This window comes from Thunnus maccoyii, chromosome 23, assembly GCF_910596095.1.
Source record: "Thunnus maccoyii chromosome 23, fThuMac1.1, whole genome shotgun sequence".
NCBI classification, from domain to species: Eukaryota; Metazoa; Chordata; class Actinopteri; order Scombriformes; family Scombridae; genus Thunnus; species Thunnus maccoyii.
In genome coordinates this window covers 20,078,076-20,097,685 of record NC_056555.1, presented here as the reverse complement: position 1 = coordinate 20,097,685, position 19,610 = coordinate 20,078,076, and the positions used below count along the sequence as shown (strand labels likewise).

Genomic DNA, 19,610 nt, shown 5'->3' with positions numbered 1-19,610 from the left:
AAGATGCAAACTAACCCAAAAATATTCAGTTTACTCTCACAGAGAACTAAAGAAACCAGAAAATATTCACATTTAAGAAGCTGGAAACAGAGAATTTTGGCGTTTTAATTCTTAAAAATGACTCAAAACTATTAATTAATTATCAAAATAGTTGGTTATTAATTTTCTGTTTACTAATAGATAGATAGATATAGACACCATTAGATTAATTGTTGCAGCTCTAGTTAAATTTTTATTTTTAAAGTTAAAAAAATCCAAAGTTTATAAATTTACACTAACTACTACTATATAAATCTAATTGGTAATGACTGTTTTAGTCTTAACAGACAACTGGTTAATATAACTTCCATTTGTCTGTGATAATGTCAACAACATTAAAGTGGTAACTTGTCAAACTTAACAGAACAATGAGGACCAACCAACTGCAGCAAAGAAAAATCTTCTGATAGGAAACACAAGAAGAAGAAGAACTACAGACAGCTGATAGACAGACAGTCCAACAGACAGACGTTACAATGATCTCACAGGAAATTAGTGCCTAATAATCTCCAAAATATAAAAAATCTTGTACTGGAGTTTACACATAGTTAGCGAAACCATCCTGCGGTGTGACGGCGGCTTCAGAGGAAACGCTGACAAACTTTATGAGAATTTGGACCCAAGTTTTCAGGATATTTTGATCACAAATCAGACAGATTGACCTGTTGACCTGTAAAAATAAATGGCAGTTAACCACCTTTATTTGCCAACAAGGGTGCAAAATTAACTTTTTTATCCATCAGCCAAACATCTAGTGAACGTTGTTTTTTTTTGTCTGGTGAATGAAGTAAATCTACCAAACACTTGTGTATTTTACAGGTGACTTGAGCTAATTTTGTTGCCACTTGATTTAAAAACAGGAAATGAGTTGTGAGGGTCGCGAGAGGCAGCAGGTCGTCCGTGAAAACCTCCATCCAAGTTAAATTTATCTGATTAATCGGCTCGTTACCGACGCTGCAGACGCTCAAACACATGTGTCTCCAGCATCAGACGTATCTAAACATCATTTCAATGATTTATCCGACTGTGAGCAAGTGTTAAAGCACCTTTTTCATTCATGAAATTCAAACTAATATTACTTTTTTTTTTTTAGTCATCTTATTGATTTCCTTTGAATTTTATCAGTGTGATGATGTCACAGTTTAATGGACAGCTGCATAATTTCACTGATCATTTCATAATTTATTATTTTATGAATCATTTCAACTTTAGAGTGTTTTCACTATCATCTTTTTTTTTTTTGTCATTGAGCCAAAGTTTTAACACTTTAGTGATTCAGGACAGAGTTGGACTGTCCGGTGAGAAAGCAGGAGGTGATTCTGCCAAAATAAGAGAAGTAATTTTTCCCTGTTTTATTTTATTTTATTTTATTTTTTTAATCTGAAATTAATTTTCCTGATCAGAATTCTCATGTGCGGCTTGTTTTACATGTTTGATGTGAGAATCTTTCAAGGTAAATTAAAATACTCAATTTTAAATCAGTGAACATTAAAAAAGGAAAATAACCGACAGTATTTTATATATTTTGCAACATGCAACCCTTTCACTCCAGCTTTAAGGGAATTTTTTTTTTAAACTTTGGATCATCTATACAAAAAAAAAGTATTTTTCTTTCAATCTTTTGTCAGCCTGCTGATATTTCTATTGTTGCAACAGTGAAATCTGTATTTCAATGTCACTTCTGTTGGATTTTTGAATCCAACAACCTTTATGTTACAGGAATAGCTTCAGATTTTGGGGGGAAAAACATTTATTTGCTTTGTTGTTCAGAGTTAGATGAGAAAATTGATAAAACTCTCATGTTTGTCGGTTTAATATGAAGCTGCAGCCGGTAGACCGTTAGCTTAACGTAGATCTGCCTGCCAGCATCTCTAAAGCCTCTAAAGTCTTATTTATGCAGCTGTAGAGATGCTGCTGGAGGGTTTTTAACCTTTGGAGTTTAGACAGAGCAGACGAGCTGTAGCTTCATATTTAACAGACAGATATGAGATTTATTTTCATCTAAAACTAGACATAGAAAGCAAATAAGCAAATGTCCCAAAATGTTAAACTGCTCTTCTAAAGGTGCTTAGAGCTAGAGCTGTGCGATATGATGATATTTATCCTGTAACCATAGAAACACCTATCGTTTCATATTATGCTGTATCGTTTATGTCGCAAATCAAACTCTTTACGGCAATATTTTCCTTCATTTGGACAATATTTTTTGTAATACTTCACGGCATGGATGCAGGCAGGAAATGTGCATGAAAGCGACACAAACAAACATGGAGGACAGTGAACGAGACACAGAACGGGGTTAATTCTGACTAGTCTGGATAAAACGAGGAGCTCGTAGACAAAAAGAGGTGCAACCTCTGTCGCATGGATGTGTTGTGGCGTTACTCTCCAGACCTCGGCTGATCAGTTCCCAACCACAAAAAAAATGCAAAAAATAGTATTTACATGGAGAAACAACCTCGCAAGCTTCCGCACAATGGAAAATGTCCACTCAACAACAAATCCCACTTCAATAATAATGAAAAAACGCCTCTTCTATAATGTATAAAGGAGGGTTTTTATGAAATAAAGCCTGCAGGCGTTTGGATATGTTAGGCAAGGAAAACCTCTTGCACAAAAATCACTAAGATCTGCTCTGATGCAGACTCAAACGGGCCTGAACAGACCAGAGTTTCTGACTGACGAACTCTAACAAACGAGGACCGCAGTGACCTGGGTGTGTAGTTCCTCTCTCCTCTCTCTTAAACCCCAGAAAAAGGGCGTAGTCATCGTCACACCCTGATTGGCCGAGAGGGGAAACGCACCCAGCTGCTCTTAATTACTACTCGAGTAATTACAGGTGATCTGAAAAACTCTCCAAACAACTCAGAGGGATTTCCGACATTCAGCTACACAGATTCGGGAGAATGAGTGACTGCTGCAGCGGTTTTAGGTATGAAAAGTCCGTAATCCTCCATGTGGTCATTTTATATAAACTACTTATTCATTTAATTTACAGAAAATGTGCTATAACAACACCTGTATCGGGTTATGAGATTTCGGTCGTATCGCACAGCCCTACTGTACCTACAGCCGATACTTTATGCTGATATTCAAATTTATTTTTTAAAAATACGATCAAATATTTGCAGATTATTAACATCTAACCAAAGATCTGATGCGGAGACTTTGGTAGCTAATCGAGTTACATCTGCATGACGTTTATCGCAAACGACTGACTCTCTTCTTTTTATGTTCATTTTAATTGTGATGTTTTTTATTTTTATTACTGACAAGCAGGCAGATAAAACCGGCTGCTCCGTGTGAATCAACTACAGCGAACATGTTAATCCGTTCCACCGCTACCGTCTGTCGTCGTTTTATTCTCGGATGATGATACTTCTGTGCGTTCATACAGCTCTTTCTTCCTCTGTAGTCAGTTTGTTCTGAGTCACGACTGGACTGAATTCAAAAAGTTTCATGTGAGAACACTGAGATTAAAAAAAAAAAAAAAAAAAATCCTGTTGGTCACATAAAGAGAAAAAAACAAAAAAACAAAAACAACAACAGAGACAACAGGACTCAACATGCACCATGTGATTAATTTCTTCCTCTTAACAAAAAAAAAATCAATCACTTTGTTCCAATTCACTGATGCACTTTCCAATCTGTCAGAACTGTTTTGTTGTTTTGGCACCCTTAGTTTATTTTCAGAGTTAGTTTTGATGATGATGATGATGATGATGATGATGTATTTTTGGCTTGTGTTTTTGTCCAAATAAAAAATATTCTCAAGATATAACAGAGACGGTTTGTTCAGTTAATGTTTGACACGACTTTTTGATTTCACAAACTCTAAACAAGCAGGTCCTGTTTCAATTTCTGTTTTAAAAAGCCTTAAAATGTCCTAAAAGTTCTTAAATTGTCTTAAAATTGACACATTTTAAGGTCTTTTTTGTCAGATTTAATGAAACATTTGATAATCTGTGAAACCCAAACCTGCCTTCATACCTTCCTGCTTCATAATTAGCTGTCAAGATGAGACATATTTTGCTGTAACATACAGTAACTTTTACTTGTTTTACATCTCTCCATATATACTAATGTTTTCTGCTAATTATCTCCCCTAAAAAGCAAATTTAGAGTCAAAGTTTAGACACACAACCTGTAGAAAAACAACCTTTACAACATGCTTGTTGTCCAATAAAAGCTCACAATGAAATGTGGATTTAATACAAATATATTTATTAACAAATACAACTTCCTAAAATAGTCGTATTGACAGTTTACATTCTCACAGTTTTAATTTAATCTAAAATTCATGTTTCAGAGGTTGATTTAAAATTGGATTAAATGTACTCAGAGTTTAATTAGAGCTCCGATGTCAGTAGTCACCTACTAACAAACTGAGTTATTAAAAGGTAAATAAGTTGAGAAAAATCACTCATCTTTAAGTGTCTGTGTTAACTGTAATTTAGAAGGAAAGTTGATGGATTCAGTGTCTCTTCTGCAGTTTGTTTGCAGTCATTTAAACCGCATATACATTTTGACCCAATTCTGATTTTTTGCTCATATTCAGCACAGATCGGATATTTATTATTATGAACGTGTAAACAGGAAAAAAGCGCATGGAATCAGATATTCTCAGATCCGTTTCAGGTCTCAATCATATGTGGAAATAAATCTGATAGTAATCGTCTTTACGATTCACACGTCATTGAAAATGCGACCATCTTATACTTTTTCGCATTTAAATGACGTATAATGTTACTTTCATATGCGAGTGTAAACACAGGTATTTGATATTGTTCACTTGTAAAAGTAGATGTAAACAGACGGTCAGAAAAATCTGATACAGGCAGAAAATCGGACCTGGTCATCAGGATATGCAGCGTAAATGCAGCTTAAGTCCAAGAAAACAGATTTATTTATTTATATTTATCAGCTCCTCATTTCAAGTTTCTGTTTAATCTCTGCTGCATTTAATAACTTCACTGCTGAGAAAATGCAGCTTTGTTTTGTGTGTAAATTAAAGGCCACAGTTGTGTAGAGAGAGTGTTTAACATCTTGTATTAATGTTAAACTTCCCTAATTTCTATCATACTGTTTATTATTTTGTGAGATAAAATACAGTTTAAACTCATGATTTTGGGACGTTAAATGTTTTTTTTGCATCATTTCCAGTTCATCATTTGAGCAGATTAAGACTTTTTCTGTTAAAACGTTTCTAAAAAATGTTTTAAAGTTATCGTAACTGCTCATTTCACCACTTTTGGTTCCCTAGTGGTTGATGGGAGGTTTGATCTATGCAGCATCCACATGTCGCTCCAGACAAACTTTAAAAATGTAAAAAAAAAAAAAAAAATCCAGAAAGTCCAGAAATTAAAATAAACCGACTGTACATTTAGTTTTCAGTGTTTGCTCAGCTTGCAGTCCACCTTTTTTTTTTTTTCCCGTGGCACCGTCATCAGCTGTCCCCTCCCTCGAGGACGGGCAGGAACGGCAGGTCGGTGCTGCCCAGGTAGGTTCTGCCTCGGTGCTGGAAGACGTCGCTGATGGCCCACGTCAGCCGGCCTTCGGGGTCGTGCAGCGTTCCCACGAGCTCGCAGTCCAACCCGAGCTCCAGGACCAGAGCGTAGCGCGGCAGCAGCAGGTTGTAGCCGCTCAGAGGAATCACCTGGAAACACAAACACAGTCAGTTGTAACTCTACAGCTGAGCAATGCTACTGTATTCTGGTTATTTATATAAAAAAGATCTTAATTTGAAACAATTTAAAGCGTACAAAGGATGTTATAAGATTAGTTAGATTTCATTTGGTTTGATTATACTGGAGTCTGTCAAATGGTGAATATTTAGCATTACTCTACTACCGTTTTTTCTCATTTTAGCCGACTTACTACAGATAATATAGACTTTATATCAACTATTAAAAGCATCACAGTAGTTTAGATGTTTGAATGTTTCTTCTACCTACAGAAGCAGGAAGCTGCTGGTTTACTGAAGCGTCAGTAAGGTGTGAAAATCAGCTTTAAACCCGCTAAAAAAACATTGTTTATTCCTGGCATTGAGCATATTTCTGACTTTAATTTTATTTCTAGGTTATATTATTATTTCATGGTAATGTGTTGCAGACTTTTCCGTTCAGTTTTCATCACCACAGAATAATAACTGACAACAAGACCGAAACTAACGATTCATCATCCATTAATCTGTTGATTATTCTCTCAATTAATCGTTTTGTTGATGTCATTTCAGTGAAAAATACCCGTTAAAATTTCTTAGAGCTGACAGTGACGTCTGATCAACAATCTAAAACCTGAAGATATTCAGTTTATGATCATGTACGACACAGAAAAGCAGCAAATTAATTTTCTGTTGATCGACTAATTGATGAATCTTTGCTACTAACAGCTGCAGCTCTGATCTGTGACTTTTCTCAATCAAATTAATGGTTTGATCTATTAAATATCACAAAATAGTAAAAAAAATGCATGTCATAGCTTCACAAAACACAATATGACGACTTCAAATTGATTCTTTGGTTCAACCAACAGTTCAAAACACAAAATATATTCAATTTACAAAAGTATCATAAAAACAGAAAACTGAAAAATCCACATTAGAGGAGCTCGACTTAAAAGATTGATCGAGCACCAATTAGCCAACTAATTGTTTCTGATCAGTTACAGGGATTAATATACATTCATACACACTGTGCTTATAGTATTTTTGCTCTGTATTATATTCAGTCGGCCAAATAACTGCCTGTATGTGGACATAACGGGCTCCTGGAACGACCTGCCTGACGAGATAAGGCTCCGCAGAATCAGCAACTTCTTTTAAAATCACTTCTTCAAACCCATTTCTACAGACTTGCTTTTATGTAATGTTGTCTTTCCATCATCTTTCTATTGTCTTTTAATCTTTTTATCATCTCTTCATTGTTTTTCTTTGTCTTTCTTTGTCAGACCTGTAACTGTTTCCTGTGTCTTGTCTTTGCTTTGCATCGTACTGCTTTTGCTTTGTCTGTCAAAGCACTTTCTGTTTTTAAAGGTGCTATATAAATAAAGATATTATTATTATTATAATAATGTCATCACACATCAGGAGGAAGTGAGAGTGTTTATGGTGAAGATACAGGACGTCTTGTTGTTGTACTGAGAGTCAAGTCACCTCAAAAAGGTCGTTTTCCCGTCTACTACCAGTTTAAATGCTCCAGAACAACAACAAAAGGAGTCTTGATGTGATGGATAAAGTCTCAAAAGTCTGCTAATTGATTTTCATACCTTATTAAAAATCAGTGGAAACCAACAGCTGCGTGAAATGTGGAAAAAAACCAGATTATAAAATATAAAACACCAGAAAAATGGTTGGCAGGAACGATAAAGTGTGTAAACAAATGGAGACATTTCGATTTTCAATAAAGTTTTCTACTTCGGGCTGATGTTTTTCTAAGCAATCACTTCGTCCAATTAGGTTTAACTGAGCTTCAGTACTTTTCTCTTAATGGGAGTTTTCCTGCAGCTGAACTGGAATCACTGGTCCGCAGCTCATTTAACATTTTAAGAGACGTTTCTCCGTCTGCGTGACCTCGACTGACATTTCCCAGAGTTCACTGGGAGTTCAGAGTCCTGCTACACACACACAACTGCAGGACGATGTGACAAATATCTTTAAGTGTGTGTGACAGAGGAGTGTATTCAACTTAAAATGTGTGTGTTTTGGTCTAACAAATCCGTGTGTGTGTGTGTGTGTGTGTGTTAAAGGGTCTTGGCCCTGTCCTGTGAGATTTCACACTATCTGGTCTCATTGCAGCCCAGAACAAAGCCTGTTATTCTCCACCGAGTGACAGACAAAACAATCGTGAATCACACAGCGTTCCACAAGGAGCAAATGCATCATGGGAAAGTAGATTTGGTTATAACTACTGATAACGCTGCTACGCTGCACGGCCTTAAATGTTATTTGAATATCAGGATGTGGAGTTTGACGGGGGGGGGAAGAGTGTTTGGAAGCTGAAAACATTTTCTGGATCAAAGTAGCAAAATCACAAATATCTTCTGTTGATATTCAATCATTTTTAGTTTAATATTTGTTGAAAATGATTTAGTTTCCACCAAAATATAAGAACTTTCAGCAGGTGATTAGTCATTTTGATTCATACTGTGATCTTGAGTTTTAATCCTAATTAAACATCATGCTGCACCTCAACATGTGCAGTATTTTTACCTATTTTCTAAGTTACAACAGCTACAAATTTATGTTTTGGCGTCTTAAATCCTCCTTATTTACTAAATTTAAATAATATTTAACTATTAATAAGAGAACAAGGACCAGAATCATCTGTACGTCTCTGTGATTATGTAGTTTCTTTCTTTTTTAAGTTATCATTTTTATTTAAATACAAAACTTAAAGCACAATTACATCAAATTAAGTCCCACGTAAAGCTAGACACTCACCAAGAAAGTTATTATTTTAACTATAATATATGTTTGTTTAAATAAAAAATATTAACATTTACAGAAATGTGCAAAAGTTTGAGGCACTTTAGATGTTTCATGCAAAACCATCAACCATCTGCAGCATGACAACGACTCCAAACACACAGCCAGAGTCATAAAGAACTAAATTCAGCAACAAGAACAACAAGGAGTCCTGCAGCAGATGGTCCGACCCCCCCAGAGACCTGATCCCAACATCATGGAGTCGGTCTGGGTTTTACATGAAGAGACAGAAGCAGCTGAACTGTTTTAAAAGGCAAAGCTGATTGATTTCATTTAGGTTTTTTTTTCCTGTTTATTTAACTTTTAGTGCCTAAAACTTTTGCACAGTACTGTACATACACGGATGAGCCACTTTTAGACTCTAATAACATAATTTCATGGAGTAAACGCCCTTCGTTTTTCCAGTTTTCTCCTGAGATCATATCTAGCTCTAACTGGAAGTTTTGGAAATATTCGGAAATAATCAATAATATGATTAAAACCCTCCCAGTGACACCAACCTTGGCCAGGAAGCGTTTGACCGCCGGGTACGGGGCGATCATGTCCAGGAAGGGAGGCATAAACTTCCGAAATCGAGGCGTTGTTATGCCGACCAGGAATGTCCCGTGGTCACTAAGGCGGATGTTGTCAGGGTAACCGATCATGTTGTCCATGATGATCTCCTTGGTACCAGCTTTGGGGCCTTTGAGCCAATATCTGAGAGAAGAGTCAGACTCAGTATTTGTCCTCTGAGTAACTGATGTGGATCTCATCGTGTGTCTGTGCGTGTTTACCTCAGTATGCGTCCGATGCTCGTCTCCGCCAGTAGCAGGAAGTGTTCGTCGGGCGACAGGACGATGCCGTTGGGCATGTAGAGAGAATCCAGCAGGACCTTCACACTTCCTGTCTGAGGATCGTAGGACAGAAGACGACCGAGTCTGTTCAGCTCGATCACCTGAAACATCGGACAGTTCGGTTCAGTTCAGTTTAGTCGACTTTAAGTTATTTTAACTTTCTGTGACTTTGTTCAGTTTAGTTTGGTTTCGCTGAGGAAGACCACACTTGAAAGCTCTGGAGAAAGCTACTATGTGGACCTTGAGTTAAAATTTTATACATCAAACTAACTTTAAATTTATCTTAGCTCTTTATTTTAGTTAAGCTTTGTCATTTTAATTTAATTAAGATTAATTTATTTTAGTTAAGTCTGGCTTTGTTTAGTTTATGTTAGCTTATTTTGTTAAGTTTAGCTTAGTTAAGCTTTGTTTATCACAAAACAAAAGTTTAGTGTTGCTTAAGTCTAGCAATTAAGCACAGTTTAGCTAACTTAATTTGAGCTAAAATTAGCCTAGTTTAGTATAATTTAGTGCTTAATTAAGTTTAGTTAAGCTTGGCTTAGTTTAACTTGGTTTATGTTAGCTTAATTTAGTTTATTATTTTATTTATTTTAGCTTTCTAGTTAAGCTTTGTTTATCTTTTGTTTAGTGTTGCTTAAGTTTACCTATCTATCATAGTTTAGCTAACTTTAGTTTAGGTAAGCTTTGCCTAATTTTCTATAATTTAGTTTAACTAGGCTTTATTTAGTTTAGTTCAGAGTAATGGAAGCACTGGAATAAATTAGATCTACTTATGAGGGAAAGGAAAGTATAGAATTTCATAGAAAATATAAAAATCTATGTTTAATTTTGCCATTTGTTGCATTAAGTATTCAACCCTTTCCATAAGTATTGTGTTTTTAATGTCATGTTTTTATTTCTATAGTTTCACCTCCAACAATCTGGTCCTTGACAGTTAGTATCTTGAAAACTAGTGGTTGGATTTCTAATATTTACAGTGAATATTTGTGATCTGTGCCCATCACAAGTGTGCAGCAACTTGCTGAAATGAATGGATGTTTAGCATTTTCCTTTTTTGGTAAAAATCGGCCGGATGAACAACAAGAGGCCTGAGTGTCCTTGTGTGTTTTGGAGGGTTGCAGTTACCAAGCAACGATGAAAAAAAAAAACTTAATGGACCCTGAATGCATCAGCCTTCCTGTGCCTGGTTACTTGTTAGAAGACCAAAGTGTTTCCTAGAACAGTCAAACACCCGCTTCTTACATCATTTCACCTCTTTTCAACTCTTCTCGACGCTTCACTGTGCTTTTAAAATTCACATCTAGAAAGAGAATTATTTTAAAGCTTCTAACTGGGACTGAACTTATCCATATTTCTCTGCATCTGACCTCCAGTTTGACGTGTCTGCGTCCCCAACGACTGGAAGAGTCTGTGAAATAAATGATCCCAGTCTGGGAGGAAATGTCGAGGCCGTTTAAAAAGGCGAAGGGAACGCCGTCAGCACCTGAGGACGGAGAGGAGAAACGAAGCAAAGACGGGTCACAGATGGAGAATGAATCTGCAAATTATGATTAACTTGGCTTCATGCACATCAACAAACACACACACACACACACACACACACAAACACACTCTCTCTCTAAACCTTGTGAATTAGCCAGCAGCAGAGTTTTTTCTCCAGTTTTAGGGTTGACGCTGTGAAGCCCAAAGTAAGAGTCGGCGACTATCAGCTGACCGTGACGATCCAGACGAACGCCGTGAGGACGACCACACGAAGGCTCATAATCTGTGCTGCTGCCTGCAGACACAAAAGACACAAAATACTTTTGTTTGTGTTTTCTGGCTACTGAACCAATTTTGTGATTACACGCTCACATATACTGATGATTATCTGCTTTAACAAACTGAGAAAATGATGCAGAGATTAAATCTAAACTAAAAAAGACATGAAAACATCCTGATTTTTTAAAAATTGTTAATCTATATTTATAATGTATTTGACATGGATTTATGTTTTTGATGCATCAAAGAAAGTTCTGCTGGAACATACTGTTTGTAGTTAAATATGGTTACAGGAAGTGTAGAGAAACAGAGAGGAAGAAAAGAAAATAATCTCCTGATTTATGTTGCTAACAGGCCTGAGTCTCTCTGAGTTATTGAGAAAATTAAAGATGAAACAACAGAATGTTTGAACTGTGAAATACTGAGACCAGATAGCATCTTAACATACTTCAGATACTTTATAAAGAACTGGGGTTAAAAGGAGAAGTTCATATTGTTTCAAGTGTATTTTAACACAATACTGACGTGCCCACATGTACATTAAAGGAGTTATTGGTCGCTGTAATTGGCTACAATAAAGATCTCTTCCTAAAATTAATGTAAGTCATGTTTAAGTTCATCTGCAGACAGTCTGAGTTACACAAATCAAGTGTTTATCTTCTCGGGCTGTGACTAACGATTATTATCGTTATCAGTGAATCTGCTGATGATTTTCTGGATGAATCATTTACTAAAAAAAAAAAAAAAAAACAGTGACAAAACGGCACAGTGATGTCTTCAATTTGTTTGCTTTGTTTGACTTATATTTCAAAACCAAACAATATTCAATTCAGTGTCAAATATGATGTAGAAAAACAGAAATTCATCATGTTTGAGAGGCTGAAAGTAGAGAATTATTTGCTTGAAAAATTACTGAAGCTTTGGCTTTGAAGCCAATTCAATTCAATTTCTGTCAACCGACAAAAAAGATTAATCAAAACTTTTGCTGTGAGATTCCCTCTTTGTGCTTCAACATACAGAACAAAGAAGAAACCGTGTACAACATAGGCTGCAACTTTGGAATCCAATTAATTTGATTAAGTTACACTGCTGAAGCTTCATATTAACTTCAGATGTACTTTTGAAGTCAGTTTAACGACGTCTGTGGATTTTGACCTCCATCTCTTACACTGAAATTGATTTAAGAAAAAATCTTTGTGTCCATTTTGAATAGGAGAAACAGCAAAAAGAAACTCTTTCATATGTGCATGTGAGTATTTTAAGACTTGAAAAAATTAATGAAAAAATGTGAAAGTATCCTTTAAACTTAAGCAAATTACTAAAACTAATAAGAGCTGGGATGCAAACAAGAGCTGCTTTTTCTTTCCATCTATTGAACTTTAAAGAAAATTAACTAATGATTAAAAAACTTCAGCACCAAAACACAGGCTGCAGTGTTGAAAAGAAGAAAAAACAAAAACAGTCACACACTGACATACTGTAAAGTTGTGGAAAGCAAAGCAAAAAAAAAAATATGTGCAGGAAAAAGAGCCAAATAGGACGAGAGGAAGAATAGCGTCATCTCTGAACGAAACACAAACCGCATTCTGGTAAATTCTGGCCCATGTGGGTGACGAGGGTGAGGCTGTCGTCTGGACCGATCCTCCACAACTTCCCGTCAACTGTTCCTGTGTACACATTACCTGGAAAAAGACACACAAACGCACTTTTTCAGGTTGATTTTTTTAGTGTTTTATGGGTGAAAAAGCAACAGAGGAGACATTTAAACCTTCACGGGACACTTTATAATATAAGAGCATACATTTTTTTACTAATGTGTGGAAAAGAAAAACTACAAAAAGCAACCAGGTATCCAAGCAGATCAGTTCAAGATCTACGACACAGGCATCCATCAAAGGTCTGGACCAGATAAGAGGGTCAAAGGTCAAAAGTCCCTGACAAGAAAAACCTCTGAGAGTCAAAAGAAAATCTGTCTACAAAGTGTAAATCACTTGTGTAACTCAGACACAGATAAGATCCAGCACACTCACCCTCCTCATCGGCAGTGAAGGATTCTGGTCCGTGTAGTTTCCCAGCAAACAGTCTGCGGCCCTTCTGGAGACGGGTGTTGACGGCCAGCGGCCCCTCGAGGGCCGGAGGAGGCCCCTTCAGTCTGGAGGAACATATTTAACTGTTACTTCAGGTTTTCTGGGTATAAATCATCTCTAGATAGAATATTTATCTGACAGTTAATGGAATAAGATGGAAAACACACTTTTAATGACTAATAAGCATGTTTATCTTTTAAAATATTTCTGATTAACAACTTTTATACAGTTTATGTGCATCTTCTTATGATGTCAAAACACTTCAACCAGGATTAATGTGTATTTTTTTTTAGCTCGTTATTGCATCCAACAAGTGTGCAGCATCAGAGGGATTGGAGCTGAAACGATAAGGCGATCGGCAATGATTTTAGAAACAATTAATCGTGATATTTCAAGCAAAAAACAAAATAAAACACCCAAATCATCTGGTTCCAGCTCTTCAAATGTGAGGATTTTCTGCTTTTCTCTGTTTTATATCATTATAAATTGAATATATTTGGGTTTGGACTGTTGGCCAGAAAAAAAACAAGATATTTGAAGATGTTTTTTCCTTTTTTCACTATTTTCTGACATTCTATGAACAAAAACATGAATAAAAAATAATCAGTAGATTAGGAGTTGTTAGCTGAGCAACACAAAATCATTTTAATTATCTATTAATCTGACAATAATCTTCTAAATAATTGATTCATTCATCTTTTGAGCCTCTGATGCTCATCAGAAGTTTGCAGAGTCCATCTTCTAATTGCTTGTTTGGACTAAAACTCAAAGATATTCAGTTTACAACAATGTACATTTTTGCTTGACTTTAACGATTAATCGATTATCAAACTAGACGCTGATTAATTTTCTGTCACTCGACTTACTGAACCAAACCAGAGTGTACGTTTGCATGTTTGTACTGTTCATACTTACACGTGTGGTTTGGGGTCGATGGGAGACGGCAGCAGATAAACTCCAACAGCCACAGCGAGCAGAACCACTGATAACGATCTTTTACCCAACCTGACAACGAAAAACACAGCTGGAAATGACTAAAAGACACATTTAAAACACATTGGCTAAATTATCTAACAAGGGCAGTGAAGAGGATTGTTACTGAGGATGTAATCTGTTAATGTGACAGAGCAGCTGCGATGTGTGTTGTTTTAAATGTTTTTATCTTTTCCAGTAAATTCCTCATACTGTGTTCACTGGGATACAAAAACATGTTGAAAAACGATAAAGAGTAAATTAAGTCAAATTTCAAAAAAATGGTTTAAGTAAATACAAGTAGAGTATTGTAATCAATTAAAAGAGCTACAACGATTAGTCGATTGACAGATAATTAACGGCAACTATTTTGATAATCGAATAATCTTTACAGTCATTTTATAAAGTAAAAAAAGCAAAAATTAGCTGTTTTTTTTTTTAGAGGATTCAATGCTTTTCTTTGTCACATGTGATAATGAATTGAAAATGCAACCTTTGACTCTGGGAAATTGTATTATGTTATATATTTCACTATTTTCTGACATTTAAAGACCAAACAATTAAGTCAGGAATAATCAGCACATTAATCCACAATTTAAATAATCGTTAGTTGCAGCCTTTAATTAAAACAACAAATATCTTTTAAAAAAATGTTATTCTGTGCACAAACCCCTAATTTAAAGTCAGGATCCCTTAAATCACAACATTTATAGGCTTAAATTATAAAAGTAAAGAAAAATGGAGTCTGATAAATTTATTTATTAAAATATTTTGAACATTTGGAATTTTCCGGTACAGGATACAAATCCTCTACAACAGACATACAACAATATACTTCATTACAATAACAATGATTCCACAAATAATCACCTTTATAATTATATAAAATGTCCTTATTTGACCAGAGTTTGTCTGTCTTTAAGAGTTTACTGAGTTGTTTAGTTTGTAAACAATCAAACTGAGTCATTTTATCCCTAAAAGTTTCTTATTCCATGCAAATGTCACATTAATCTTAAAGTCCAGATGAAACGGCATTTCAAGACTTCCGTATCGTGACGTATTTCCGAGTGAAACAGGACAGACAGGCGGGACGTAACGTTGGGAGGATTTTGATTTGAATGTTGAAAAGTGTCGTAATGAATCTGTCCCTAAAAGCTGAAGATTGATTGATTGATTGATGGATGTCATGATGTTACTGGTTGAAATTAGTTGGTTCAAGCCTTCGTAAGCACACATTTTGTTTTACAAGAGGAAAACATGGTTGGATTTTGATATAAGAATACAAATAAATGGATTTGTTGGGTTTTTTTTGTCATTTATTGATAAACAGGTGCACAATATGACTGAGGATGTGATCTGAAAGGGTTAAAAAGGCATTTATACATTTCATCTCGACTTTAATATAAAAAGGGTTTTTAAAGCTGCTGTTTTTGTGTTTGCAGCTTATTATCTAGTTAATAAGTCAACAGTGTTGGGAGACGCTTGCTGAGGTGAACTTTGACCTGTATGAGATGTTTCTCAGTGTCGTGGCTGTTAGACACAGTTATGCAAAGCAAACAGTCTGATTGAATCAAACTACAGATCAATATTTAAGTAAATCAATAAGACTGTAAAGTGTTTACGTGGAATTCCTTTACATGATGTACAGGAAGAAACAAGTTCTTGCTTTAATGCTATCAGAAGTAAAAAGAAGATGGGGTGAAGCAGCAAAGATGTCAAAATTTTAACATGTTCAATTCCAACTTCCTTAAGTAGCTTTATTTATTTATTTTTGTTATTGTCATTATTATTTTATTGTTATATTGAAGCTACATGATCCCTCTACTATCTGCAGTACAAGCTGTGTTTCCTGTCATGCATCATAATCCAAATGATATCGAGCTACATGTCTTCTACATCATTTTATGCATCTTCTCCATTGTTTTGTTGTTTAAGTGTCTTATTTCTTGGCTGTTTGCTTTAATTGAGCTGTGAAGCACTTTTCCTTTAACAAAGGTGCCATATAAAACTTGAAGATCCACTCCAGACATGTTTTAAGACATATAATACTCTGCTTTGAATCATAATTAGTGTGGTTTTTCCACACAGAAGTTCAAAGACATCTACTCTTCTGCCTCATTAAAAAAACAAAACAGGATTATCTTCCAAACTAGTTGTGATGTCGTAAATCACACTTGACTTTAACTCACATTTAAAGTGAGCTCAGAGAAAGTTTCCAGTTTCAGCAGCTGAATGTGAAAACAGACGTCTAGTGTGAAACTGTGCACAGTGAAGCTCAAACATGCAAGTTCAGGGACAATGAGCGGAGGGGACTTTAACTCTGTTACGCAACCCAGTTTGTCACCTCTGGTGTCTCTGGAAACACTGGGATCTCCACTCTAATTCAACATTACATCTTGCTGGTTAATGTGCCGACTGCTGAGGGAGAAGGAGGGGAAACGTTTATAAAAGAAAATTCCAGAGAGTAACCTGAGATTGTTCCCCGAGATGATCAATGATCTAAACTGTTGTTACTTCATCAGATAATCACTGATCAATGTGTCGGCTGAGACACGCTGACAAAGCTCTGCAGTGAACAGTGTCATGAAGAACTGTCATCAAAACCAGCTTGTTTTTAGATGAGACCTGCAGAAAGTATCTAAACTATATTCCATAATTTGTAGGTTATTTGTAGAAGCTGAATTCACTGTAGATCATAATATATTTTGGACTTTACCATTAAGCAATGTAGACAACTGCCTGGGCCTCCAATTAAAAGCTATAGATTTATTAGGATGTTTAGATATGAAGAATATTAAATTATGTTACTATTCTAACTCGTTGTACCCTGAAATAACTTACAAAAGGCCCCAAAAGCGCTAACAACAACAGTCACTTCCAGGTGACAACTGGTGATCTGGGTGGTGGAGATATGAGAAATTGGCAAATTTGTTTATTTCTGTTGTCATTTTCAGCCGTAACTGTAACGTTTAAAGATATAGGCTAAACTTACAGTGGTCCGACGTATCTGACGTTTCTGCTGTGTTTATTTTATGTGCTGTGTTGCTTTGTTAGCGTCTTTATAAACCAAATCTACCCAACAGCAACATCTCACTGCTGGTTAGGCTAACTGCCTGCTGCCTTTGTCATAATGGGAACCTACCTTACCACCACTTTACTCATTTATACTTACTTATGCCTACTTTTAATTACTCTTACTACTTATACTTATTTAAATACACAGGGGTTTTCTACCCAGAAGTTAATGTAAACAAATATCGTGATTGGTTCAATATTTCTATTATACTTCGACTTCAGAGGAAAACTTTGCAGGGTTTTGTTGAAACTTTATATAGTATTTCAGTGGACTATATACCAGTGCAAGAGACTGAAAATAGAGCCCCCCGACACTATCATTTGTCTTGTGTCTGCCACCTTTATTTTTCATGTTTTTGTTCCATCTTGGTATAAAATTCAAATCCCTACAGACACTTTTGTCTTTCAAAGCATGATTTTTTTTCACTTTATAGCCCACGACACTCTAAAGGTGCATGCACAAACTGTGTACGCTGCACCAAGAACGCTCTCCAACTTTTCCTGACATTTTACCCCGAGTCTAGACAGAAAACATGGCATAAGCAGCAACATGTCAGCAGAGCAGCAGCAGCAGTGACTGCTCTGTCTGTGTGTCTACACTGGAGGCGTTCAGGTGCAGTGTTAAGCGTAGGTCACCCGCGTGTTGGAAGCGCTCCGAGCAACAATACACATGACTGTAGTGACGCACGTAAAACGGACTAAAATAGACTTGAAGCGTAAATGAACACCTTGAGATTTCACTCACAAAAAACAACAATTAAAATATGATGTATTATTATTCATTAAACTATCCAGCATTATATAAAATAGTTTAATAGCTTCACCTTGAACACAAGTTAAGTAAATTTAAGTTCATTGTGCTGATAATTCCTCTATTTCACTCTTCACTTTTAAGTGGAAAATTTGAATGCAGTATCTTTACTATGTGGTACAACACCAGCATTCCCAGTTAGAGAAAGGATGGAAGTAAACAGACAGACAGACTTTGCCTGAGGCCACCAATTCAGTAAACCCGCCCCTGGGAAGCAGCAGGTATCTGTTACAACTTCAACAACCGCCCACAGATTGTTAATCTGATTAATTACCTAAACCTGTGGGAGTAAACCTGCGGGTGTATTTAATTAATATAACTGCTGCTGGATACATTCAATTAATGCCGATAAGTAGACTGACTGTTAATGGTTTCAAAAGAAGTGTTGAATTGATTTCTACGTCGCGGGTGCTTTCACGACAATTAAAGTAAAATTAAACTGACAGATTTCTGAACGCGGTTTGGCGACGCAGAAATGACTCTCATACTTCTGGTGTTTGGACGAGTTAAAAGAAAACACCACAAACACTTTAAATATTCATTATGTGCGCGTGAGTTAAGAATGAATAAAGTGTCACACTTACATGGTTGAGTTCTGAGTCTTATCGTCGCCTCTTCCAGTTGAATCTGAGCGACGGGAGCAAATGAATTGACGCCAAAAGTTTATTTCCTAGGATGGCGAAGTTATGACCCAACCACCTCTACTCCTGATTGGCTAGTGCTCGCTGCCTTCGTTGGTTGGATTGGTTGGGTGAGGAGTGAGATTGGTTAGAGTTAGGGAAACGATATAAAGATCAGCCAATCAGAGGCAGAGGAGGGCGGGACATGACTTCGCCATCCTAGGAAAAGAAAATATCGCGAGTGGGACACGGAGAACAAAGTGTAAATAACATAAACAGCACATCCGGCTATGACTTAAAATAAAAGTAGTGTTGAGGCACAGTTTTCCAGTCTGTGCTCCTCTATGGTTTCAGACGTTTAGCAGTGGTGGAAAGTAACTAAGTACATTTACTCAAGTAATTTTGAATGGGATGCTACTTTATACTTCCACTCCACCACATTTCAGAGGGAAATATTGTACTTTCTACTCCACTACATTTATTTGACAGCTTTAGTTACTTTTCAGATGAAGATTTGACACAATGGATAATATAACAAGCTTTTAAAATACAACACATTGTTAAAGATGAAACCAGTGGTTTCCAACCTTTTTGGCTTTTGACGTCTTAGCGTGTAGTCGGGGTCACATGTCTATGAGTTGTGAACAGCTCCACCAAATAGTGATTTTTCCCTCTAAACTTCTCACATGCTTTCATTTCAATAAATGTTCAAATGATCCCATATTTCACCAGAAATCAAAGATTAGAGAAAAAGTCCTAAAACTGAAAACAGACTTGTATATCAGAACTTTGATTTTCCTTCTTTCCTCTCCAATTAATCATCTCACGACCCCTCAGATTTAGCTGGTGACCCTTTGGAGGGGCCCGACCCCTAGGTTGGGAACCACTGGACTAAACTAGCTAACTGTATATAAAGTAGTTCAAACT

At 36.1% G+C, this 19,610-nt stretch overlaps 1 protein-coding gene across 1 annotated transcript; it reads right to left on the bottom strand.

Moving 5' to 3' along the window:
• Window positions 1-3,419: 3,419 nt before the first annotated feature.
• Window positions 3,420-18,722, bottom strand: zgc:194209 (uncharacterized protein LOC570908 homolog). Its single transcript, XM_042403729.1, has 9 exons — window positions 18,648-18,722; window positions 14,121-14,210; window positions 13,149-13,270; window positions 12,699-12,800; window positions 10,982-11,134; window positions 10,725-10,840; window positions 9,298-9,458; window positions 9,025-9,220; window positions 3,420-5,695 (listed from the first exon to the last, which is right to left on the bottom strand). Coding segments are annotated over exons 1-9 (1,152 nt in total). The 5' UTR covers window positions 18,650-18,722; the 3' UTR covers window positions 3,420-5,485.
• Window positions 18,723-19,610: the final 888 nt, after the last annotated feature.

Coding starts and splice junctions, on each gene's coding strand:
- zgc:194209 (XM_042403729.1), bottom strand. Junction 9,459..10,724: donor GCAGACACGTCAAACTGGAG/GTCAGATGCAGA, acceptor CCGATGTTTCAG/GTGATCGAGCTGAACAGACT. Junction 9,221..9,297: donor AGCATCGGACGCATACTGAG/GTAAACACGCAC, acceptor CTCTTCTCTCAG/ATATTGGCTCAAAGGCCCCA.